Raw genomic sequence first — 27,016 nt, 5'->3', positions numbered from 1 at the left:
CTGCTCTTCTGAAGGTCCTGAGTTCAAATCCCAGCAACCACATGGTGGCTCACAACTATCCCTAACGAGATCTGACACCCTCTTCTGGAGTGTCTGAAGACAGCTACAGTGTTCTAACATATAATAAATAAATAAATCTTAAAAAAAATCAAAACACAGGCATGAAGAGGCGGCTCACCAACTTGGAGCTCTGGCTGTTTTACTAGAGGACCCAGGGTTCATCCAGAGCATTGCCCTCCTGTGACCAGACACACACAGGGTGCACAAACATACATGCAAGCAATGTTTATACACATAAAATAAAAATAAAAATTAAAAATCCAGTGGGGTGGGGACCTGGAAAGGGAAAATGGATCTGCCATTCCTAGTCCTGTAGACTGGCATTTCTTTTATTGACTCAAAGTTTTATTATATTTATATAACTCTTCCAACTTCCTGTGATGATTTCTTAGAAATAAATCTGTATAAATATTTTGAGAAGCTCAGGAAGTTATTTCTAAAAATTTCTGGAACCATACACAAGTAATCAAATATTTTAGATATCAGAAAAATAGAAAGTTCATTTATATTGTTCCCATATTCGCGGAAAACAAACAGCAAAATCGTGTTTTTCAGAGCACTTTAGTAGGAGTTTAAAGGTCTGTGTCAGTGTGGATATTTAAGTGTCTAGTTTGGTATTTATATTGTTTATTTTACACATACTTTAAGATACTTTAAGTGTTCTACGGTTATGTAGTTCTTAAACTCAAGATGTGTCAGGAACTTCATTTCTATGAAATTTCAAAATGTGGCTTTCAGGAATGCCAATGAAGAGCAGGTACTTTCATTTTCCTTGTCTTAGGTATTAACTCTCCATTGAGGTTTCCTAGAGACATTAGCAATGAGTTCCACAATGCTTTGGAAATTGGCACAGAGGAAAGCAGAATAACATTAAGAATCATAAACTTGCCATTGGTTTGTCAGTGTAGTGCAATTACTCCTCTCCTTTCTTTCCAAGAAGTCTTTTGGGAAAGAAAGTCCTTTGCTCCTCTTAAGTGTCAACATAAATTTTCTCTGAGTTTTCTTTAAGAGAATGAAATTTGATACAATGAACTGTAGAAGATATTGTTTTGAATCCAGTAGTTTAGGTTTATTGTGTCTTTCTTCCCTAAATGTACCAGGCTCATTTGTAGGAGGAAAACAGTCGTTATTTAGAGGCGAACTTGAATCTTTAGCTTATGGTGTGATGAACTTGGGAAATGATTGAAGCTCAAGAAGATGAAATGATTACATATAGCAGGAACTTTTTAATGTATGCTGCTTAGAATACTTTTAGGCATTTTAAAACAAAATAATTTACCTGTAACTTTATTATGAACTTGCTACCTTGACTGCACTCTGGCTCTTCCGAAGTGCAACTTCTGGAAACAATCAACAAGACCCTCGTCCTGGAGGTAAAAGAGCAAGGACTCTGTCCTCGCCAGCCAAAGAGGGCAGACACCACTCTCTCATGGCTAGGAATCCACGTGCAGATGCAGAGGGACAGAAAGACATCCACACAGAGCTGGCTAAGACATGACTCTCCAGAGAGTGGCGGGGTAGGCGGGGCACCGACAGAGCAGGCACTGGAGGATGAGAGCTAGGTAGTCCACTCACAGGGACACACATCATGGTATGACTTTTGCAAAACAAAAGGTCTTATATTGCTGTATTAGGGTTTCTGAAGTTGATACTGAAAAACTAGTCCAGTGTGTCACAGCAGGCAACTGATGGCGCATACCTGTCTTTGTGTCCCCCTTCGGTGAGCTGTAGTTGTGGGTCTGTGAGCTTTGTAACCTGTTATATGGAAAGCAACAGACAATCGAAGATTCCAGGAGCTCTAACAGCTGCAAGTCACAGAACAGCAGTGTAACGAGTGGGAGCTTGCCCGAGGGGTTCTGTTTCTGTTCTACTTTTCATTAAGACTGGAATCAAGCTTACATGTAAACTATTGGTAATTTAAGTTTCCTTTTGTGTCACTTTTGTGTAAAACTGTCTAATTTGGAAAAATGTAGGTTATGAAAAATAAAGATTTAGGCACTGTTAAAAAAAAAAGAAGATGAAATGAGAAAACAAATTATTGTAATGTTTCCAGGGCACCATTTAAACACAAAAGAATGAAATGGGAAAAGATAATGTGGTTTCACTTGGATTCTATGTAACATTTATGTGTCAAGAAATCATTATGAAAATGATTTCAACACTGATCCAACCCAGTGTCATACAAGAAAACCTACTGGAATGACAAAATGCTAGATCTCTTGTCTAGTAGAGATCCCTCTAACACGTGAATCCACTAAATTCTTGATATGTTGTTAGTTCAACTGAACTCTGTATTTTAAATTTTCAGAATTTTAAATTAAATCAACCTTCACATTAAATATCCACAATAGTGAAACTACCATACAGTATATAACATATTATTTAGTTATGAACTAAAATATATAAATTGCATAGCACTGTATTTGTACATATTTTCACTGTTTTAGTATCTGCCAGTGCTACTATTATTATCTTAAAACACATTTAATGCATTGGTTAATCACATGAAAAATGTTTTCAAAAGATGTATTTAGTAAATAAAGAACCAATTAGCATTCATCTCTGTGATACATTCTCTTGAAATGTCCTAGATTAGAAAAAAATGTAACAAGGTCCAAGCTAGTGGGAGTTTCAGATGCTTTCCTGCCCTGAAGCTGAGTTAGACAGATTGCTCAATCTGTAACACGCTCGCCAGCTCCTCTTTCTCTAACCAACTGTACAGCCACCATGGTGCAAACTTTGTCTTGTACAAAAAGAGGTTCTAAAAAAGAAGCATGTATAGAACAGTGAATTCTATTACTCTCACATTAAGTCAAAAAACTGAGCACAAGTAATTACCAGTTCCATTTGTTTGCCTTTGTAGAATTTTAATGTATGTTTAGGATATTATACAAAATGTTAAAATATTTTAGGGTATATATAAAAAACTCCTGCCTGAACAAATTATATAATCTTAGTCGTAGTATCATTGCTAATTCTGAGTTGAGTTTCTGTCAGTAATGTTCTATGTATCAGTAATGTTCTATGTCAGTAATCTTCTATGTAAATTCTTTTAGTATTTATGCAAAACAGACCAGTTTAGGTCAGGTAATTGTTTTCTTTGAAAAAGAACTGCATGTTTGTACGTTATTTTTCATGTAGCAGCCTGAATTCATAAATACAATTTCTACAGTATACATATATTTACATAGCAACCGTGTCTCTTTCCCCTATTAGTTTTTCTAGGATCAGTAATTTTACTGTCAACAATGAGAAATAGAAAAAATAATTAATATAGAGCTAAACTCCACAAGGCATTTCAAAAGATGACTCAGGTATGGCAAGATGGCCCCATAGCTAAGAGTGCTTGACTCCCTTCCAGAGGACCCAAGTTCAGCTCACAAGTTCCCATTACTCAAGCTGGAGTGAATCCAGTGCCTTCTGGCATTATGGCTACCTGTATACGTGTCCCATATATGGCCCCCTCATGCACGTAAAAAATTTAAAATGAATATTTAAAAGTTTAGTAAAGTAAAATTCAACATTGAATTATCAAGAGGATAATGAAAAGTGATAAATTTTAGCTAAGCTGTAATCGCACAAAATGGTTGTCAATTTTTTGTACAAATTCATCCTTTCTGTCTCCTTTATTTTTGTGATGGGGTGATAAAATACCCTGAAAATTGCAATCAAAGGAGAATGGGCTTGATTTCAGTGCACATTTCCAGGGCACAGTCCATCTTGGCAGGGAAGTCAATGTAGCAGGGCTTGGAAGCTACTGCTCATACCACATCTACAATCAGAAGACAGAGATGACTCAAACTCAGCTCCCATTCTCCATCTTATGTAGTTTGGCATCCTTGCTATGGAAAGGCACATGTCACAATAAGTAGGAATTACTATCTCAGTTAATGTAATTGGTATAATCTCAAAGCCATGCCTAGAAATCCATCTCCCAGGTGAGTCTTGATTCAGTTGACAATTACCATTAATGATAGTTCCTTTTCTTTCCTTCTTTCTTTCTTTCTTTTTTTAATTATATATATATATATTTTTCGCTACTGATTTTATCACCCTCCACATCCACTTTCCGACTATTCCACATTCCATACCCCCCTGCCCCTGTCTCCACGTGGATGTCCCCATCCCCAACCTTCCAACCTCATCAGACCTCTTCACTCCCTGGGGCCTCTAATCTCTTGAGGGTTAGGTGCATCTTCTTTCACTGAACCTAGACTCAGTGGTTCTCTGCTGTATATGTGTTGGGGGCCTCATATCAGCTGGTGTATGCTGCTTATTGCCATTCTTTCTGTGGGCTCTCAGGACTTCAGTCCTTTTCTCCCACCTAATACTTGATCATGTTCCCCTCTTCCCTTCTGGTCCCCTTTCCCACCCAGGTACCTCTTTCCCTCCCCCTCCTGTGTTGGATTTCTTCTCCCTCCCAAGTGGGATTGAGGCATCCTCCCTTGGGCCCAAAATTCAATTTCATTCAAAAAGCTCCATCTCTTTGAAAATGTGCAACAAAGTTTTGTTTTTAGCCTTAGATTGCATAGTAAAGGGTTGCAGTCAATCTTTGTAGTTTCCATCTCTTTAAGGTGTCTTGTTTAGCATGGGCAACTGTCTATCTATGCTGATAAACAAGAAGTCAATTATAGAAAATGTTTGCTGTATATGCACGTGGGTTAGTAGTATCTGAAAGTGCAAGCTGAGAAGAATTTTTCTGAGTGTTAAAACATGACATGCAGGATAAAAGTCATTCTTTCCTATTTTGAACTTTATTGTTAACACATGATAAAGCCATCAACTCACCTGTAATGGAACATTATCCTTAGAAGAGAGTGATGGGAGTTGCAAACAACCTGGGGTTTTGGTGAGATAACAACTCTAACAACGAACAACCAAATTAGTATACGTTGTGTACATCTAATTTTCTGACATATACACATATTATTCAAACTATTAGAGTGGAGTCTTTTCAATTTATATAATTCAATACTTTTTGATTCGCATTTTGACATTTTCATGTCTATGTAAAAGTCTCATGATTATCTGAAAAACATGAGTTTAGGATTAGTTATCATATGATTTTCAAAATGCAAAAAGAACTCTTGATTAGGGTTACCATCATTTGCTCATTCTCATGAGATTACAAAGGGAATAAGTTCACCTTTGTTTCTAAGCTTTAGTGTAAAGAAATATCACTTTAATACTTCTTTATATTACAAATATGATGAAATCTGATTCATAAATTTTAGAGATAACCCCTGAGCCCTATAGAAAAGTTTGCTTATCTCACTGTAACCACTTCTCTGATATACCCAATGTAGTTTAATCTTGCCTTGATTTATGACTTTCTTTGTAAAACCATGAAACCAATTCCATAAACATGAAATTTAAGGTAACCTAAATCTATGTTCCCAGGACATTGCTACTCAAAATTTGCCTTTAGAGTAAACTAGCTGTTAGACTCTTAAAAGTAATAATTGGTATAAAATAAAGGGAACATCCATTGATTATGCAGAATGTTTTATTGAATTGCTCAGGTATACAATGAAGTTAAGGAGCTCTCAGTGATCCCATGGAAATAGTCAAAGAATCGGTAAGAAGCTTGTTTTAATACGTTGTAATCAAACTGACATTTGAAAATTTTTTCTTTCACTTCATACAGTTTAGAGATTGAACTTTTCTATTAACACATATTGCATGAAACCTTGTTTTGATGTTAAGATTTGAGATGACGCGACACCGTCTCCAGGCTTCCAGATGCTGCACCATAAAATGGATTTGGAAAAGAATAGATGGAACTCTAAGGAGGAAGCATACATTTAGAAGGTTAGTATTTTCCAGAGGAAGACAGAAATCTTCTGAAAAGATCACAAAGAATGAAGGATATTTCTGACAAATATTCATAGGAGTGATACCGAGAGCATCCCTGACAGAGCCTTGCTCCAGCACCACCAGCTCACACTAGTAGCTTACACTAACATGTCTCTGACCTGGAGTCTCATAAAATACGTTTGCAGGCCCTGTGGACTTGAGTTTTACTGCCTTCCCTCAACTATGAGAGCATAGAGAAATTCAGAAGGCTGTATTTTTATGTTCAGCTTGCTACATTGACTATAGTCAAAGGTAATAAAGCAGGAATAGCAGCAGCAATGCCAACAACCACAGCAACAAGATCTTTGAATTAATAGGATTAAAGAGGTAGAATATATTACAAAGTTTAAAATATGAGAAGTCCTCCTGGAAAACCTTGTTTCTTCAATAATATTTTACAAGAAGAAAGCAAAGAGACTATAGAACCTAAAGATTAAAACAGTCTTGAAAGACAAGGTATCCATTTGTATTTGTGTTCTTTATAGAGATTGATTTAAAAGTACAATATCAACAAAAGCTAAACTTAACTATATAAGCCTTACTTATACGTAAGATAATCAAAGCAGGTTTAACACTGAATTATCTTTTTGATATATTGACATTATTTTGATACATCTTTAGACATGACAGCATCGGTATGTTTTAAATGTGTTTTTTTTTTTCCTCTGAAAGATACAACTGAAGTTTCATAGTTAAATAATAGCCGTGATTTTCTTAAGAAATCATGAGTGAGTTGAGATGACATGTAGTAAGAAAAGTGATAAAAGAGAGCTAAAAGTTAACCATATTTGATGGTGGCTGATGGCTGATCGAGAGATCTCCTTACTATTCTCCCTATCTCTAGTGGTATAAAACATTTCAGTAAGAGCTTTTGAAAAATATTTGAGATAAATATACTTTTCTGTTATATAAAAGAATTTAGCATATATTTAAGTCATTTTTCTAAAATAATAAAAACGGATATGACAGGAGTTCTTCCCTAGTCATCCTTAAGGAACTAAAAGTTGAATTTTAAAAGGAATGTGAGAAGGGAGTAATTTATTTTTCATCAAGAAATAAAGTGAAATTCTGAAGTTTTGCCTTGAGTGATCAATTGGAGCGTGCTGTTAAATCTGCTTGAAAGTATGTTGAAGGTGGGCCTTTGATCTCAATCTCTCCATGTGCATTCTGGGACACACACCACCCAAACTCTAGAACAGCTGACTTCTCAGGGAAAAGTAAGAATATAGGACATCTTCTTAGCCACTGTTTACCAACTGACCATTTGTTGAGATAACGAAGGTACAGATTTTCACACCTAAAGCTTTTCACTTATTTATTTATTTAGAATTAGCATTTATAAGACATTAAACTTATCTAAGTTGGGGGTAAAGAGATCAGGTTTCTTATTTTCATTAAAAATAGGAATGATATGCATTTCTGATTCAATTGATTAACTATTGTATCTTTGTAGGTAACTATTAAAAACTGAGCAGGGGTTTGTTCACTGAATTACCCACATTAAATCCCTACATTGTTAAAGAAATTTCTTACTTCGTTTCTCCCATTTCCACCTAAACAAAATTTAAGTGTACGTGACATAGTTGTTGAAGAAAACATGAAAATTTAAAAAGCCATTTGTTAGTCTTCAACCACATAATACAAGGCTCTGAAATGTTGGAATCTGCCTGACCTGACACTTTGGTGCTCATTTTCAATGTCAAGACTTAAAGATAAGGAACTGTTGACAGATTGTTTAATAAAAACAAGAAAGGAGAGTAGGAGAGATGTCTCAGGAGTTCAGAGCATTTACTGCTCTCGAAGAGGCCCCGAGTTTGGTTTCAGCATCATGTCTGTCCCTCAAAACAACTCTAGCACGGGGCTCAGCATGCTTCCTTCTGCTGCACCTGCACTTGGGTGCATGCACTTCCCCCCTACATACACATTCAGACTTAATAACACACATAAAGTAAATCTTTTAAAATGTAATGAGGAAAAACCTCAAGCTTTCTATATACCTATGGTTGAGAATGCAAATAAGCCAATAAAACACCCAATGTGTAGTTACTGGGAAGAGATGACTAATAATACTTTATGTGTTAAATTGATATTTTCCAGGTTTACCAGCTCTCTTGGAGGGTGTATGGTGACCACAAAGCCATTTAACAGTGAACTTAATTTTAAAAGCAGAATCAAAGTGTTCTAAATGAAAAACCTCCCTCAGTTTTAGAGCCTGAAATGCTCTTTGCTCCTAAATGAAATAAATTCACTAGAATGTTTCTCTTAGCTATGATATAGAAATGGTTCCAAACAAAACTAATTGTGTGTAAGGCTGTGTGTGTGTTTCCATGTGTGTGTGTGTGTGTGTGTGCATGTGTGTGCGTGGGTGATTGTGTGTGGGTGCATATGTGTGCATTTGCTTGTGCCTGGCACTGCATATGTTTGCGTGCTCATGTAAGTGTATGTCTATATGTCTCTATGTGTATGTGTTTGTGTGTGCATGTCTGTGTACATATGTGTGTGTGTGTGTGTGTGTGTCTGTGTGTTTGGTTCTGAATCAATGTAATTAACCTCACCACTTACCTCAGTTTTCTCTGGGTTAATGCAGTTTCCATAAACTGGATTGATGAAGGAATGGTTGCCTCCCCCCTCAGATTTCCTTTAAAACAAAACAAACAAAGAAACAAATAAACAAAGAGAACAGGGTCACCAAGACCCAAATGTTGGTGAGCTAGTTCTAACTAGTTTATGTTCTTATTCATTTTTTTGAGAGTCTTCCTGTATAGCCCAGTCTGGCCTCAGATTCTCCTTCCTTTTTCTTTGATCTTTAGATGAAGGAACTATAGGCATAGACCACCTTAGTATACATACATGTATAGGTGTGTGTGTGTGTGTGTGTGTGTGTGTGTGTGTGTGTGTGTGTGTATGCCTGCATCACCTTTTCTGGAAATATATAATTACTAAGTGGTTTATGGTAGATGTTCAGGTTATTGTTTAGTAGAAAAACTTTGAGAGACATAGTATCTTGCTGGAACATTTATTTTCATCAATATATATATATATATACACAATATATATATACAATATATTTACATATATATATATTTCACTCTGCATGACACAATGGCAAACACATTCTTGAAAACAAATATAATTTTAACTCTTGAGTATTTAGATTCACATAAACACTGGCAAGAAAAAGGCATATAAGTTGGTTTTGATGTAGATTTCTTAAATATTGCTCAAGTCATTGGAAAGCACAATGTAATATGACACTATAATCTGGAATGGCTGCCCCATTGTCTCTTAGGCTGGAAGTGCCAAACCACATTCTAAGACTCTGCATTATGACAGTGTCTCTTGTAGAAATCTGTAACCCATGAGTTATAATATCAAGTACTTTAGTCAACAATCGTATATTTGGGTGTTTTGAAAGTTTTGCTTTAATTATTTTTGCATGTATGAGTGTGTGTGTGTGTGTGTGTGTGTGTGTGTGTATGTGTGTGTGTGTGTGTGTGTGTGTGTGTGTGAAAGAGACACAGAGAGACAAAGACAGATACCGAGACAGAGAGACAGAGACAGAGACCCATGAAGCTGTTTGAAGTTTGAATGGAAGCCTAAAGTTGATATAAAGTCTCTTTCTTTGGTGACTCTCCACATTCTTCATTGAATCTCGGCCTCTCTATTAATCTGGGGGCTCATCATTTTGTCTAGTTTAACTAATCAGATTGTGATTCCTTGTCTCCCTACTTTCCAGACCTGAATTACAAGAAGGCTGCATGGCTCACTCAGCATTTACATGGATTTTAGGAATCTGAACTCTAGTCCTCAAGTTTGCATGCAAGCTTTACCCACTCAGCCATTTGTTGAGCCTCTTGAAGAGTTTTTCATGTGAATATTCTTTTTATGTTATGGACTAGATCTGTCCGATTCAGCATAATTGAGCTCATAAGTGATTGTTTCCTTTTTATGGTTTCTACTCCTGTTAGAAGACAAGGAACTCCAGAACAGCCAGCAAAAAAATACCCAACATTGAAGCAAAAATAATACAACCAATAGCTGCTCAGTTACAAATAGAGTGAAAATCCCTAAGACACGTATATAAGCTCATGCATAGTTATGGATATACGCATATGGTTGGGGGAGAGCCAATGAACACATGCACACACACGCAGAGGTCCATCACACACACACACACACACACACACACACACACACACACAAAGCAAGAGAGAGGGAGGAGAGGGAGAGAAATATTAAAGGTCAGTTCTGAGATCATTACTATTGTCTTAACAGCAATGAAGAAGAAAAATGCATATGCTTTAATATTTTTCACATAATCAGGGTACAATATAAATAAGCAAGACTTTCAGTATTGTATATACCCTTAAATACCAAAGGTTAAGAGGAAACTTACTGACCTTCTGTTTAAAGTTTCCAGAGGCTAGGCCTCCTATTACCACTGAATTAAATATGCCACTGATAAAATAGTTCACAGCTATCAAAATCTAGCCTTAATTTTGATATCTAATATAGGGTTTTATGGGTCAGAATTTGAACAGGCAGTGATAGATGTATTCTATTTATCTGTTAATTCATTGGCCCAATAATGAGATTTATGAACTTCTCCAATTAAACTGGATATATTTATTTGAAATCTTTGTGTTTGTTTCTTCCCAAACTGGTCCATGTTACATTGCATCTAGGAGGGGGCACTGTTCAACTGATGAATGGCAAGAGTATAAGGGTGGTTTTGAGATGTGTCAAAATGCCAAAGCAAGAGCTGGGCCAGGGCCAGTTGAGCATGACTTAGAAAGTATCAAAACAGGGTAAAGCTGGGAACTAGGAAGTGTGAGGTAGCCATAGGCAGTAAATGCTGGAAACATAAATCCAACCGATGTCAAATTGGTAATGGAATAAAAATGTAGGAAGAAGCCTTACTGTGCTTCTTGGCATGGTAGAGTCTGGGAACTGACTGTGCAGGTGACCAGGCACTGGGGACAGAAGCACCCAGGGCACAGTGATGCTGATCTAAGGTTACAGCTTGTGGCTTTGGAAGGGAAGCCTAGACAACTCAAAGATTGGCAGGATGATGTCAGATAAACTGATAAAGTCCCCAGTCATCTAAATACATGTAAGAAAGCAATTTTTCTTCTAAAGAGATTCTTAAATCTTAATTTAAAAATTTATATTTCCTGTTGAAGGGAAATGTGTGAAAGGGTCTGGATTGTAGGGTTTGGTGATTAGTTACAAAGATGATGATATTGTTAGAAGGGAGTGGAGTTGTAATAAAAGAGAGTCAGTATGTGGTTGTGAAAGAAATGTGGTTGGAAATTCTTACACTTCAGTCTGTGTTTCTTAGCAGCCACGAGCTGTTATTCAACCAGAAGTTTGGCTTCCATTCGTGGGAATGCTTGGTTCCTGTGGTTGAGTATTGATATCTTTCCTATCTATAAATTAAATATCACACATGACCTAACTCCCTTAAAGTTACTTTGTCATTCCTCATACTGTGAAAAACTTTCTAATGTTGATAGTTCCAAAGGTACTCTAAATACCTTTGCTTGTAATATTAGTCTACAAATATTGCAAAAGGTTTTTTTTTTTTTTGGTTTTTCGAGACAGGTTTGCTCTGTATAGCCCTGGCTGTCCTGAAACTCACTCTGTAGACCAGGCTGGCCTCAAACTCAGAAATCTGCCTGTATTTGTCTCCAAAAAGCCATGCATGTTACAGCCTATAAAAAGACTTTGTAGAGGATATTTATGTTGTTTTTAACAGCACAATTAGAAGATAATTAATATGCTATATAACTTACATATTTAAAAATCTTAATATCTGTGTGTTTGTGTGTGTGGGAATATGTGCGTGATACATATACATGTACATGTTCAGTTATGTAAGTGTAGGTGAACATGTATGGAGGTGAATGGAAAGTCGAGACTAGGTATCAACCTTCACCTTCCACCTTGTCTAAGAGAAATCCTTTTGGGGATTCACTGCTGTGTACACTGAGCTAGGTGGCAAACAAATTTAAGGATTCTCCTGTGTTCACCTGCAATCTTACTTTATGAGTACTGGATTATAGACCTGGATTACTACGTACACCTGATTCTATGTGGGTTCTGGGAATCTGAACATACATTTTGACACTTTATCAGTAAGCATTTCATACACTGAGCTGCTTTTCTAGCCCCAAATTCACACAATCTTATGTATATGATTCAATGTTTATGATAATATTAATTTTACTAAATCCTAGTTAGTAATATAAGGTTATAATAAATATATCTAACATATATTTGCCAATGTAATGAATTTGAATTGCACAAGTCATTGCTATCAATTATTCATAATGTTATGTCAGTATTGCCAAAATGTTTTCATCACTTCAAATCGAAACTCAATTATAAATTCAAATAGAAAACTAATTGCTAGTGTGCTGCAGGAATTATTTTGCTATTATAAAATATTATAGTATCAAATAAATAAATCTCTGTCTAGGCTGAAAAGAACTAAAATGACAATGAATACAACTACCACTTTAAATATTGAAGATTAGCTCTCTGCAGGTAACGGGCAGGGGTGACCAAATTTAACCCCTATATGCATGCACTGTGAGTTTATCAATTAATATTTACACATTGTTGTAATTTCATAATTTGTTTAATTACTTTTATAATTAGCAAGAGTATCTGTTATTACATTTCTTTACATAATTGTTTGCCATCTTCACCAGGTGCCCTTTGACACCTTTGATAGTCTTGGCTTTCTCCTTTTCATGTGTTTGTCGTTTTGTATGCCAGAGAGAATGGACTGGATCTGAGTTAACCCATTGATCACCTAGACCCACTACTATTTCATTTGAACAAAGCTGTCATAATATATTTATATTTAAATTATGCTTGGGAACTAGGAAGACACACAAGTATGAAGATATGAGTTAAGTTCTCACTTGTATGTGAGAATGGCTTATGGTTTATGCTACAGAGGAAGAGACAGATGTATCCCTAAGATTACAGAACATCCATCCTAAGCAAGTAGGTGAGTTCTAGGAAGTAAGAGGGCCTGGCTCCAAAGGCAAAAACAGTGAATGATTCTTCGTTGGCCTCCATTCTCAAGCATGCATGTACTGGCATGGGCACGTATGCATGTCCACACATATACATATATATCCACACAGATATATGTAGGAGTGTACTATGGAAAACCTAGTTCAAAAATTAAACACAAAGTAGAAAATTAAGTGGAACAGCATTTCAGAGGCCATGAATGATGTTTCCTGCTAATCATATTATCTGACCTTCTCTGCCTACCTCAAAGCATGCAGAACCATACTTTCTTTTTATTCATTTTAATTTGTAATTAATTATTAGCTTAATGTTTAAAGTAATGAGTTCAATCCTGACATCTTTGTATAAATATGATATTATATGTTGATCTCATTTCCTTTCCCATTTCCTCCCTATGATCTCTTTGCCTACATAGCTGGTTACCTCTCACCCTTTGTTATTACATGTACTCTATTGCCTTCTCCTGTTTCTATTTCCACTAAGATATCTTCCTCCCTTCTTATGATCTACTTTGTCATTTTGTGATCTAAAAACACATACACAATCACTACATAGACAGGCAACACACACACACATGCACAGATACACTGCTAAGTCAATATAGAAAACATTGGTCTGCCAGGCAGTGGTGGTGCTACGCCAGAACTTGGGAGGCAGAGGCAGGTGGATTTCTGAGTTTGAGTCAGCCTGGTCTACAGAGTGTGTTCCAGGATAGCCAAGGCTATACAGAGAAACCTTGTCTTGAAAATAAAGAAAAAGAAAAGAAAAGAAAACATTGGTCTGACTTAATTATCATTAGTTTCATCCACTTTCCTATAAATGTCATGATTACATTTTTCTTTATAGATACATAAAATTCCATTTATATGTGAACCTCATCTCTTAGTCACTCATTTATTGAGGATCGTCCATGCTGGCTGCATTTTCCGGTTAGGTTAAACAGTTCAGCTCTAAATGTAGATGAATAGTGTCTCTATGGGATGATGACTTACAGGCATTCGACTAATAAGTAAGACTTATGTACTTGTGTCATAAGACTGTTCTCAGTTCAGTTTTCTGGAGAATCTCCACGCTGATTACAAAGCTACTGAACAAGTTTATATTTTTGCCATGAGTGAATAGAAGAACCATAATTTCAGGATATACTTACAGTGACACGAAGATGATTTGAAGCAATTACCAAAATGATTTTTCTATTAAAAGTTATTACCAGTGTGCATTAGGTGGTAGAAGTGACTTCCACTACTAAGTTAACTTCTCTATATTGTTTCTGAGAAGCCAGGCAATATTTCAAGTTCCCAGACATGAATGTGGTTAGTTCCCAGATGGAAGACAGTGAACTATTGTCACACTCTGTAAGATGTACATGGTGACTCTGCTATTTCCCACTATCCCTTTCCATTTAGTGAAATGCATCCAATGATTGTAATACATTCATAAAGCATATGTGACACTCTATACTACATTTTGACCCTACATAGTCAATCAATGCATGGTTCATCCCTGTAGAGTTTCTTTTTAGAGGTATGCCTTTTTGTAAAGATGCTAGACTCTGGTAGATACAATTGTTACCAGTGCAGACTACAAATTGATACTTAACAATGACTGATTACTATTCTCATTTTTTCTTCTGCTGTCACTTACATTTTATTTTAAATTTCCTTGTCTTTTACATCAACAGCTTGGACTGAATGGAAATAGCAATTTGTGGTAGTAATAACTACTAATGATAGTTAGAAAATTATTTCCTTTTTAATGTGTGAATATGTGTATATGTGTGTTTGTTTGCACGTATCAGTGTGTGTATGTGCTTGTGTGTTCAGGTACACATTGGAAGACAAAAGAGTGTGATGCTGGATCATATGGATTTGGAGTTTCAGGCAATTATGAGCTCCCTGATATAAATGATGGGAACCAAACTCAGATCTGTAAAAGCAGTAAACACTGTTAATTACTGAGCCATCCATCTCTCTAGCTGCAGCACTGTCATTTAAAAATCGTCTAATGCTATCAGGAATCTGATGATAAAAGGCAAATAAATAGAAAGGTCATTCTGTTTTATCTCTCTTTCCTTTGTGTGTGTGTGTGTGCGTGTGTCCAATTTCTCCCTCTTTTAAAAGAAACCATCCTTTTTTAGCTCTTTATGGTTAAAGATCGTGTCTATTATTACCATCTCTATTGTTCCTTCTTTCCTACACTCAGCAGCACTTCAACAAGGGCTGGGAAAGTAGCTCAGTAGTAGAGTAATTCCCTAGCACATACAAGGGCTTGGCTCTAACACAGGTGTTGAGGTTCTGAACACAGGATCTCATTCTTACCCAGCAAGCACTTTATGCACTGAGCTATGTACCCTACCTCTTTATATGTACTTTTAATGTTCATTGACTATATCCTCCCTGCCCAGGACAGATTCTTTCAGAAATACTTTCTTCAACTGGGATTCTATCACTAATTTTCCCCATCCTATATCATTCGAAAACACTATGAAAAGACTATCTTTTTCATCCAGTATTCCAACCTGGGGAGATGGAGGTGGGCCATTGTTTTATCTTGGTTGTCTGTTTATTTTCTAGTAAGAGACTGTTGCCCTTGTTTCCCATGAACAATTCAGTGTCAAATAGTATGGTTGAGCCGCAGTCCTTTTCTGTAAACCTTAGAACAATATTTGGTCATTTTTGTATGACATATTTAATGCATAGTACAAAAAATGTGTAGTGAAAGAACACAGCATAAATAAGTATATAGCAGGAGAAAGTAGAATGATCTGGAGGTAATGAACTAGCACATGGAGATGATATCATGCATTTATTCAGTGTATGATAGGCACATGACATTGAGATGCTGGAAGTCAAATGTAAGCAGGACAGTCAATTTCACAGGCCATGCTTTGAAAGGGAAACAAACCAGGTACTCAGAAGCACAAGTGATATTTATTATGTACAGCCTGCCACTGTCATACAGCAGGAATAAGTAACAAGTTCAGAACATTATTTTGAGAAGGCAGCAGGAGGTTTCACAAAGTGCTTTAATGTCTCTGAGAATACTATGCCAAGATATGTTTTAGTAAAATTCTATGCATAAAAAGCCACTGACAGTGAATGAGGAGAGGTTCTCTAGAAGCTTGGCAGGGACAGAGAAAAGTTAATTTTGGAGACATTTTCATGTGTACCAATTTTTAAAAAGTCACCATTCTGAGGCAATTTCTTAGTGCTTGTGCTTGCCACAAAGTATGAGGACGTGAGTTCAAATCCCCAGAATACATGTAAAACTGTATGTGATGCTTCACTGTAATTCTAGCATGCCCACTGTGAGAAGGAAGAAGAGACAGAATACCAAGAGGCTGATATAAGCAGTGGGCAATAACATGAGACTCTACCTCAAATAAATTAGAAACTGAAAACCATATGTTAGGTTGTCCTCTGACCTTCATATGCAGTCCTCAGCATATGAGCACTGGCATTCACACACATGTACACACACACATTCACAGTTAAAACAAAATCAATATAAAAATATAATACTAGATGTATTATAACTACCTGAACATAGAATAAAATTGCATGGTGGCCTAAGGTATTAAAAGAAGAATTCGGAGAGTTAAATTTTATCCCTGATTTACATAAGCTCAAGTCATGGAGATCTGACAAAGGGAAGGGGAAAAAGGATTAGAAGGAAAAGAACATGAAAGAAGAGAGAGAAGAGGGAAGAAGGGCTGGCGTGGAATCAAGCAGAATTACAGAAGGAAAGGACGAAGGCCAGCTTGAAAGCACAAAGATAAATGGAGGGAAATACTATGAGCTAGAAATTTTCATTTCCAAGTCCTTAAAGACAAAGATGTTTGAAAGAAATGTACAGAGCAAACTAGATTTGCAAACACAACTAGAAAAGCCTCCAAAATAGAAGAAAGTCTTCATCATCTAAGGTCATGGAACCAGAAACTTTCGGATGCCAAACTATGCTGGATTCGCTCAAATGAGATAACAGCTGCCATATTTCTCTCACACTCTTTTCATTCAGGAAACAAATATGTAGACCACAAACCATGTGACTGCTTATAAGGAAGCTGGTCACAGTGGAGCACTTTCATGGGAACATGCCCAGGAATACGGATGCAATTATAGATATGAAGCTGACCTGGGTTCCTGTAACCCAACCTTGAGTCAAAGGAGCTGCCATTGGGAGATGGGTCATCACTTCACTTCATGAGTGCAGTGTTAGCAAATTCACAGGTACGTAACCTACACCAGATGCAGGATAGGATAGCTCCTATGCACAAGGATTAGAAAGCACATTGTAAAAGTATTTCCTGACCTGGTAAAAATTACCAAAGAACAATATTTAGATGATAATTAAAGGGGAAGATGAAGATTTATGTAGAAAGATGTCATCAAAACTATCAAAAACATTAGCTGCAAGCCCACATCCAATAATTCAAGCACTATTAAATGATGATAGCATTTTACAGCCCTGTCATCCAAATTTAAAAAAAAAATTTAGATGTGTATAGCAATATTTCTGAAATATGGTCTATGAACTACTATGTCTAAAAACCCAGAGAAATGTTAATTCAAAATTCTTTTCACAGCCATCCACCGAACTGAGTGCCGGGTCCCCAGTGAAGGAATTAGAGAAAAGACCAATGGAGCTGAGGGGTTTGCGGCCCCTTAGGACGAACAACAACATGAACTAACTAGTACCCTCGGAGCTCCCAGGGTCTCAACCACTAACCAAGGACTGCACATAGAGGGGTCTGATTGTTCAAGCAGCATGTGTATGGTAGAGGATTGCAAAATCGATCATCAATAGGAGGAGAGGACCTCGGCCCTGTGAAGGTTCTGTGCCCCAGTGTAGGGGAATGCCAGGGCCAGAAAGTGGGAGAGGGCGGGGTGGCAGGCATGGGGAGGGGGGAGGCAACAGGGGTTTGTTTTTGTTTGTTTTTTTGTTTTTTGGAGGGGAAACTGGGAATAAAGAAATTCGCATGTAAATAAAGAAAATATTTAAAATAAAAAAACAAAACAAAACAAAAAACAAAACAAAACAACAACAACAAAAAAAACCAGTAATGACATAATACAAGAAAATTCATAATTTATTATAAGAGGTATTTCATCATTTTTATTTTGACTGACATGTGAATGTAGTAGAGAGGTAAGCTGACGATCACCATGTACAACTCAAGGGCATAGTACAGAAATGTACATTGTTTCTGTCTCAAAGCATGCAAATTTTAAAAAAGTCAAGGACTGCACATGGTGGGTCTGATTGTTCTGGCAGCACGTGTATAGTAGAGGATTGCAAATTCGATCATCAATAGGAAGAGAGGACGTTGGCCCTGTGAAGTTTCTCTGCCCCAGTGTAGGGGAATGCCAGGGCAATAAGTGGGAGAGGGTGGGGTGGCAGGCATGGGGAGGGGGGAGGCAACAGGGGTTTGTTCTTGTTTTTGTTTGTTTGTTTTTTGGAGGGGAAACTGGGAAAGGAGAAATTTACATGTAAATAAAGAAAATATCTAAAAAAAAGTCATCTTGACCTTGACAAAGCAGTAATTAGTGATTAATGATTGATCATATTAAATCTCAATTTTAAGTATGTAACTTGTTATGTTGTTAAAATTATGCATAATGGGCACTTGGAAGGAAAATATGTATTACCTTTTGGGAAGAAATTGTGAGATTGAATTACATGCCAAACTAAACTTTCATAGAACAATGATTCTTTTGAAAGAATAAGTGATAAAAATATGATTAGTTCAACCAAGGTATCTAGCAGTCATTTTCATAAAAAATATAGATGAAGCAAAACTATATATCAAGTCAAACATGATAACCTCTATTAATCATGAGAATGTTGCAATAGTCAAAAAGGTTAGAAATTGTGCAGAACTTGTATTCTTCCAAAAAGACAACAGATTCTTGATACCTGGAAGAGTTCACTGGAGGGAATATTTCTTTTGTTGCCCATTGCCCATGCTAATACTTGGAAACTGCATCAAAGTCACCTATGGATTAATGGCATTTCCCAAGTGCAAGGTAGATCAGTGAATTTGTAACATGACAGCAGTGCTAGCTATCCTTCTGTCATTTTGATACAAGCTACAGTTCTTTGAAGGGAGGGGACCTAAATTGAGAGAAATGTCCCCATAAGGTCCAGCTGTAAGGCATTTTCTTAATTAGAGGTTGTTGGGAGAAGGCCAGGCCATGAAGAATGGTACCATTCCTAGGTTGATGGTCCTGGGTTCTCTAAGAAAACAGACTGACCAAGCATGGGAGCAAGCTAGTAAGAACATTCCTTCATGGCCTCCACATCCCCTCCTGATCTCAGAATCCTGCACTGTCTGAGATTCTGTCCTGAGTTCCTTCAGTATGTACAGTACTGTGGAAGTAAAAGGTGACTAACTCCTTGCCACCACAACTTGCTCTTGGTCACGATGGTTTGCTGCAGAAATGGAATTCCTAACTAAGACAACAGCATACACATTTCTTATTGATGTTATTTCAGGTATGACAGTTTAAACTATTACAGTGTCAAGTTTCAGGTAGTATAATATTGCCCATAATTATCAATTTATTAAAAATTGCTTTTCAAACTTTATATATACATATATATTTTTCTTTGTATAATCATTTAATTTAAAAAAGACTTTTATGTCAATGTTTTCAGAATGGAAAGTTGAGGCAGGATCTAGCCCTGTAGCCTGGCTAGTGAGAATTTTTCATGTAACCCAAGCTGCCCTCAAACTCATGAGCACTTTCCCTTCTCAACCTTTGCAGTGCAGTAATTATAGGTGTGAGACAATATGCCAAGCTTTTCAGTAAATTTTTGTTACCTACATTTTCTGAGAATAATTTTTCTCAACATTTCATTCAGTAAATGTGATAATTTAAAGCTACAGAGTGTTTAAAATTCAGTTTCCCCCAAATTATACTTTTATTATATATATTACACTGTATATATTAAATACTACTTTTGGTATGTAAGATATTATTAAAACAAATAAATTAAGTCAAATACTTATTAGTTTCAATTTCTGCTCTGTAAAGTTTTGTTAGATATAAACTGCTTTAAGGAGAGCTCTTGCATGTCCTCAATAATATTTGAAAGAATAAAAGTTATCTTAAAAATAATAAGAATAAACAAATTAAGAAAAAGAAAGAGTTCATATGTACTGATTATTATTTTCAAATGACAGGTTTGTGTAAAGTACAGGAGATATATCATGATATTAATATGATAATGGAAAGATTAATATAATTTAAAATTCTCTCTCACCTTTGGTTTGAGTTCCTACGTATTATTTCCAAGGTGGTTGTCTACTAGGATCTATGCGTTAGGTGAAAGCAGTAGAATTCATAAAGAACCCCACAGTGTGTCCTGTGAGTGAGCACGGCAGCTCCCCCAGGTCCTTACAAGCATGCAAACAGCAGATAATGTATCACTGTTGCTAATTGACTGAAGTCCCTCTAACCCATCACCATGATGAATGCTTTATTATGTCTTTTCAAGCTACCTGCTAACTGTGCTGCACTTTCTAATTTACAAAGATGTGAGGAATACCAGACTCCCCATTTTGTTTTCAATGCTCTCCTCATTGGCCAGAAACATTGTGAAATTCAGCCTGAAACGCCACTTCTTTGTACTTTATTTTATAATCATTGTTTATCCCATTATTGGGACTTAAAATAATGTCTCTGTTGGCATAAAATTGTTCTCCAGCTGTATTGCTCTGTGTGAAAAGTTACCTTAATTTCCTTATCGAGTTTTTGTGGACACTCAGTCTCTTTGGTTGAAATGTTGCTTTGTTTGTGATTGTCATTAGTTATTTATTAAATAGTATTTCTTTTTAATTGTTTAGGCAATGAAAAAAATAACAATTTAAATAAGAATTGTTACAAAAAAATGAACATAGTGGCATTTGTTTACTTATATCCATGTCTCTCCAACTTCAAGATTAGCTCCCCATGGAGCAGAGCTCATAGACTTTTCAGTTTACTTAGAAAACAATACATTAGCCAACTGTCTGCTGTAAACTCAGGGAGCTGCTTACAGGAAGCCTCTGTTTCATTAATCTTTGTTTCATGAGGAGATGACAGGAAATACAACAGTAAATATTTAGAGCTGGCAATGTGGCCTAGTGGTAAAGTTATGGACATAACATGTAACACACTCACAGGAGAGAGAGAGAGAGAGAGAGAGAGAGAGAGAGAGAGAGAGAGAGAGAGAGCGAGGGAGGGAGGGAGGGAGGGAGGGAGGGAGGGAGGGACGGACGGACGGACGGACGGACAGACAGACAGACAGAGACAGAGAGACAGACAGACAGACAGAGACAGACAGAGACAGAGGCTGAGAATGAGGTGTGTCTTTATAAATATCATTTAAAAGTGTAAGAAAGCCACTAGTTAGTAAGCTAGTTAAAAAATAATATTAAAAAAAGAGTTTGAATAGAATTACCTTCATGGATGGTTAATGGTGCTCCTAGCAGACAAGGGATACTAGTAAACATTGCTGTGCAAGCCACTGGATTTCTCCCTAGTAGTCAGGGAGACCTCAGAGTTTTCTACAACACTCCAGGGTCTTGCCTGTTCGCCATGGCTATGTTGTAAGAGCCTATTGCTGAGACAATACACACATTGCGGGCAGGGCATACAAAAATCAATCTCAGACAAAAGAGGAAACGTTCTGTTACATAGCTTCCGTGCTGCTAGTTGGTGCAGTGCAGGATGCAAGAAGAGAAAAACAAACAAACAAACAAAAAAAACACTAGTGGTGCCACAGCATTAGATCCTGCATACTATAGTAAAATAAGAACTTTGTATACAAGGTGTGTCCACTGGTACAGTTGTGGCATGAATGTTCTGAGCCAACTAAGCACTTACTGGATGAATTTGAGTCCTGCCTTATAGCAGGGAATTTAATTCCTGGTACTGAAAAACTGGTTAAGACCAAAACCCAAAGAACAAAACCCCTTGTGGTGGTTTAAATGTACTTGGCCCAGGAAGTGGGACTATTAGGAGGTGTGGCCTTGCTGGAGGAAGTGTGTCACTCTTGGGTTGGGCTTAGAAACCCTCCTCCTAGTTGCCTGTTAACAGTCTTTTGGCTGCTTCCTTTTTTTATTAGATGTTTTCTTTATTTACAATATCTTTTTTCCCAGGTACCCTTCCCCTCAAAAAATAAAAATAAAATAAAATAAACAAAAACTAAAACAAATCGCTATTACTTCTTCCCTCCCCCTGCTCACCAACCCACCCCCTCCTGCTTACTAGCCCTGGCATTCCCCTACACTGGGCCATAGAACCTTCACAGGGCCAAGGGCTTCTAATTCCATTGATGACCAACTTGGCCATCCTCTGCTATACATATGTTGCTGGAGCCATTAGTCCCACCATGTGTACTCTTTGGTTGGTGGTTGAGTCCCTGGGAGCTCTGTGGGTACTAGTTAGTTCATATTGTTGTTCGTCCTAAAGGGCTGCAAGCCCTTCAGCTCCTTGAGTCCTTTCTCTAGCTCCTTCACTGGGGACCCTGTACTTAGTCCAATGGATGGCTGTGAGCCTCTACTTCTGTATTAGTCAGGTACTGTCAGAGCCTCTCAGGAAACAGCTATATCAGGCTCCTGTCATCCAGCACTTGCTCACATCCACAATAGTGTCTAGATTTGATGATTGAATATGGGAAGGATTCCCAGGTGGAGCAGTCTCTGAGTTGTCCTTCCTTTAGTCTCTGTTCCATATTTAGTCTCTACAATTCCTTCCATGGGTATTTTGTTCCCCCTTTTAAGAAGGAACAAGTATCCACACTTTGGTCTTCTTTCTTCTTGAGTTACTTATGGTTTGTGGTACTCTAAGATCAAGAATCAACAATTGGGACCTCATAAAATTGGAAAGCTTCTGTAAGGCAAAAGACATTGTCAATAGGACAAAACAGCAACCAACAGATTGGGAAAAGATCTTTATGAATCCTGTATCTGATAGAGGGCTAATATCCAATACATACAAAGAACTCAAGAAGTTAGACTCCATAAAATAACCCTATTAAAAATGGGGTACGGAGGTAAACAAAGAATTCTCAATTAACAAATACCGAATGGCCAAGAAGCACCTAAAGAAATGTTCAACATCCATAGTCATCAGGGAAATGCAAATCAAAACAACTCTGAGATTCCACCTCACACCAGTCAGAATGGCTAGGATAAAAAACTCAGGTGACAGCAGATGCTGGAGAGGTTGTGGAGAAAGAGGAACACCCCTTCATTGCTGGAGAGATTGCCAACTGGTACAACTACTCTGGAAATCAGTTTGGTGGTTCCTCCTGCAATTGAACATAGTACTACCAGAGGACCCAGCTATACCACTCCTGGGCATATACCCAGAAGATGCTCCAACATGTAATAAGGACACATGCTCCACTATATTCATAGAAGCCTTATTTATAATAGCCAGAAACTGGAAACAACCCAAATGTCCCTCAACAGAGGAATGGATACAGAAAATGTGGTACATCTACACAATGGAGTACTATTCAGCTATTAAAAACAATGAATTTATGAAATTCTTGGGGAAATGGATTGCCCTGGAGAATATCATCCTGAGTGAGGTAACCCAATCGCAAAAGAACACACATGTTATGCATTCTCTGATAAGTGGATATTAGCCCAGAAGATCGGAATACACAAAGTACAATCCACAAACCTTCTGGCTGCTTTCAGAACAAGACATTGATCTCTCAGCTCTTCCTGTGCTATGCCTATTTACACTGCGATACTTCCTGCCATGGTGATAATTGAATGAACTTGTAAGCTAGTCTCAATGAAATGTTGTCCTTTATAAGAGCTGCCTTGGTCATTGTGTTTCTTCACAACATTGAAAATTTATACATCCCCACATAGTTGGAGAAGATATAGATTCTGGAACAGATCTTACTTTCATTAATTTGCTCAAGGGTCACTTTCAAGTTATTATATATATATACATACACACACACACACACACACATATATATATATATATATAAATATGTGTGAGATACATATATATGTGTGTGTATGCATGTGTATATATATATGTGTGTATATATATATATATATATATTGCCATTAACCCATGATAGTTTAGAAATTAAAACAAAATCCTAGCTACTCCTTCAAAACACACAGATTGAGTAGCCACTCCGCTTGACAACATGTATTATCAACTATTAGTAAGCAGTCATTGCCATGGCTGACATCTATTCTTCATTCAGTCAGGTTTCGCCAGCTGCCTGCTCTGGAAACACTCCTCCTACCCTTCTCCTTTGACACCTTCAAGTCCCACACTTGGGGGAGACCATTTATTTTGTGGCTTTCTCTCATCAGAATTAAGTACTTTGTAAATTGCTGAATATGAAAACTCACTCTACTGTCTTTATTGATTTTTTTTAGACATATACTCTGATTGAAAACAGATTGCAATGTTGAAGTTGATCATCAGCCTCCATGGTTTTCCTCAGTAGTTACCTAGCAGCTTCTTTGTTCCCAACGCCTGGAGACAATTTCAAGCTGACAACTGTGTGTAAGAAATCTATTGAGAAAATTGGTTTCATTTCACTATGAATTCTGAATCTACTCAAATTCCTATAAATATTTGCCTATTTGGATTTGTTAATATATTTAATTAGAATACATCTATACATAATTTCAGTTTATAACACACATAATGAAAATTATTTATAGTTATGAAATCATTTTGACATAGGAAACATACAGAGGAGTCTTAGACAGAGCTGTACATAATTGGCAATCTATGTAGATTGCCCTGAATAGATCTGTGCACATTGAATTCCCAGTTAATTGCAGCCATTTATTTTCCTATCTGACTTGTGGATGCCTCACACTGACCATCTATGTAACTCTGTTATTAGATAGATTCTGTTTTTCCAAGATTTAATTTGCCATCTCGTCTTGTCCTCACCAAATTCTTAGTCAACCTTTCCTTAATATTGTCATTACGTTTAAAGCACCTCACCTTTCTTTTATGTTTTTTTATGCTCTTCCTGTTTATCCTAGGAAATTGATATATATATATATATATATATATATATATATATATATATATATATATATATATATATATAGAAGCATTGGGATTATTTGATTTACATATATCTCCCTCACTAGCATATTAAGTGTTTTATTTACTTACTTAATGTGGGGTGTGCATAATATATACCTATTATACATATTGGGTTTACATGCCTGTATGTGAGCATGCAGGGCGCATAAGAAGTTGTGAATATCTGTTGTTGCTCTCTGCCTTATTTATTTGTTTGTTTTAGGAAGGGCCTCTCACTGAAGCTAAAGCTCTCATTTTGGCCAGACTGGCTAATGAGCAAACTCCTCGGATCTGTTTCCGTTTACCAGTATGAGAATCCCAAGTTCAAATTACCAAGATTATCTGTCTTTAAGCACTAAAATTTTGAACTCAGATTCTCATGCTTATCCAGCAAGTACTCTTACACAGAGATCTTCCAAGTCTTGCTAGTTATTTTTATCCTCTCAGCTTCTAGCATAATTAAACACATATTAGGTCTGTAATATGTTGTGATAATACTACCCAAAAAAACCTCTGTGGGTTCTGATTTTGTGATTCCTTTTCCCCTTAAAGATGAAAGTGAGCTGATCTCAGATGGGCTTTGCCATGGTAATAACCATGATTAGTTATCTGTAGAATAACTACTAGAACATGGGGCTGCTAAGCAGTAAAATGGTCTTCATATTTTATCACAAATACTTATTTGTCTATCTGTAGTCATGAGAAATGATAATAATAAAAATTGTAGATATTAATAATAATATACTAAAATGAGTATACAATGTAAAGCTTAGATTATTCTATACTAATTATATATGGTCAAAAAATATCATAAATTATTGGAGAATTGTTTAAACAAATGTGAGATAGGGAATAAAAATATAAAGTCATTTTGAAATCATAAAACAAAATCCTATTTTGTTTTAAAAATTTATCTTACATTCATGAAAGACCATCATAAAATGTTTTAGGAATGACCTTTTGCTTTGGTGAAAACAAAACAAGGGTGATATTATTTTCATAAATAAGATCAGTAATTAAGTTGTCAGATGCCAGTATAACTTCAGGGTAAAATCTGTCACATATGTGACTATATGAATTAAATAGTTTAGTGTGAGGGCTATATTACTCACACCAACACATTCAGCTGATTTTCTATCTTCCTAAAATGCCAAGACGTGTTACTCAGTTCTTTTTATAGATTATGAATGTTTTGGACTTCTAATTTTTTAAACTCCTTCATTAAAATTCTAGTAGTTACAACTCTAATCAAGAATTGACTTTGAAGTCCATCACTGACCAAAGGAATGGCTTTGTCAAAGGCCACACAGGTAAACATCATCTGGCACTCTTTTCCATATTATTTTGGCTTCCATACATTAGAATGAAAGTCAGCCAAGTTTAAAGAAAATTTTTCAGGAACACAAGGATATCCAAGCCTTTTCAGTCATCTGCTGGAGATATTAGTTAGATACATTATACAGAAAGTGTAGTATTTGTAATATAAAATCTGGTCTCCATTAGCCAAGGAGAGACCTAATATATATTTGATGGAATGAATCCTCTTGCCATTTGCTAGAGGTATAAATATTGGTGTGTTGGGGATTAAACTACCATGATGGTTGGGATCCGTTACAGGAGACCTAGAAAGAAGTCAATGAACCAAGTAAAATCATACCTGAGGACAAACAGTGGTTTCTTTATCCCATGATGCCCTGGGAATAAAGGTACGGAGGATACCACTTTTGTATTTGGACTTGGTAAATATATTCAATTTTCATGTTTTATTTTTACAGTGAAGAAAGAATTAAATGGGAGATTTTTGAAAAATTCTTTGCCTCTGGTTTCAGGAAAACTATTGTATCTGGATTTGCTCAGTAAGTTCTTCATGTTTACCACCCACCCTAAACCTTGGTCTTACTTATTCCATAGAGCATAGGTCACACGACTTCATTATTTTTGTTGCTGTTGATGATGATGGTGGTATTTTGGTT

The 27,016-nt window shown here is 36.5% G+C and overlaps 1 protein-coding gene across 1 annotated transcript in view; it reads right to left on the bottom strand.

Annotated features, from left to right (window-relative positions):
• Nucleotides 1-5,761: 5,761 nt before the first annotated feature.
• The window catches only part of Malrd1 (MAM and LDL receptor class A domain containing 1), a 694,431-nt gene continuing 673,176 nt past the window's right edge, over nucleotides 5,762-27,016 (bottom strand). The window contains exons 38-39 of the mRNA XM_031373295.1: nucleotides 8,479-8,554; nucleotides 5,762-5,845 (exon numbers count right to left, since the gene is read on the bottom strand). Of these exons, the coding sequence (XP_031229155.1) occupies nucleotides 5,762-5,845; nucleotides 8,479-8,554 (160 nt within the window). The remainder of the gene's footprint in view (nucleotides 5,846-8,478; nucleotides 8,555-27,016) is intronic.

This window comes from Mastomys coucha, unplaced genomic scaffold (assembly GCF_008632895.1).
Source record: "Mastomys coucha isolate ucsf_1 unplaced genomic scaffold, UCSF_Mcou_1 pScaffold15, whole genome shotgun sequence".
NCBI classification, from domain to species: Eukaryota; Metazoa; Chordata; class Mammalia; order Rodentia; family Muridae; genus Mastomys; species Mastomys coucha.
This window is presented reverse-complemented; position numbering and strand designations above follow the sequence as displayed.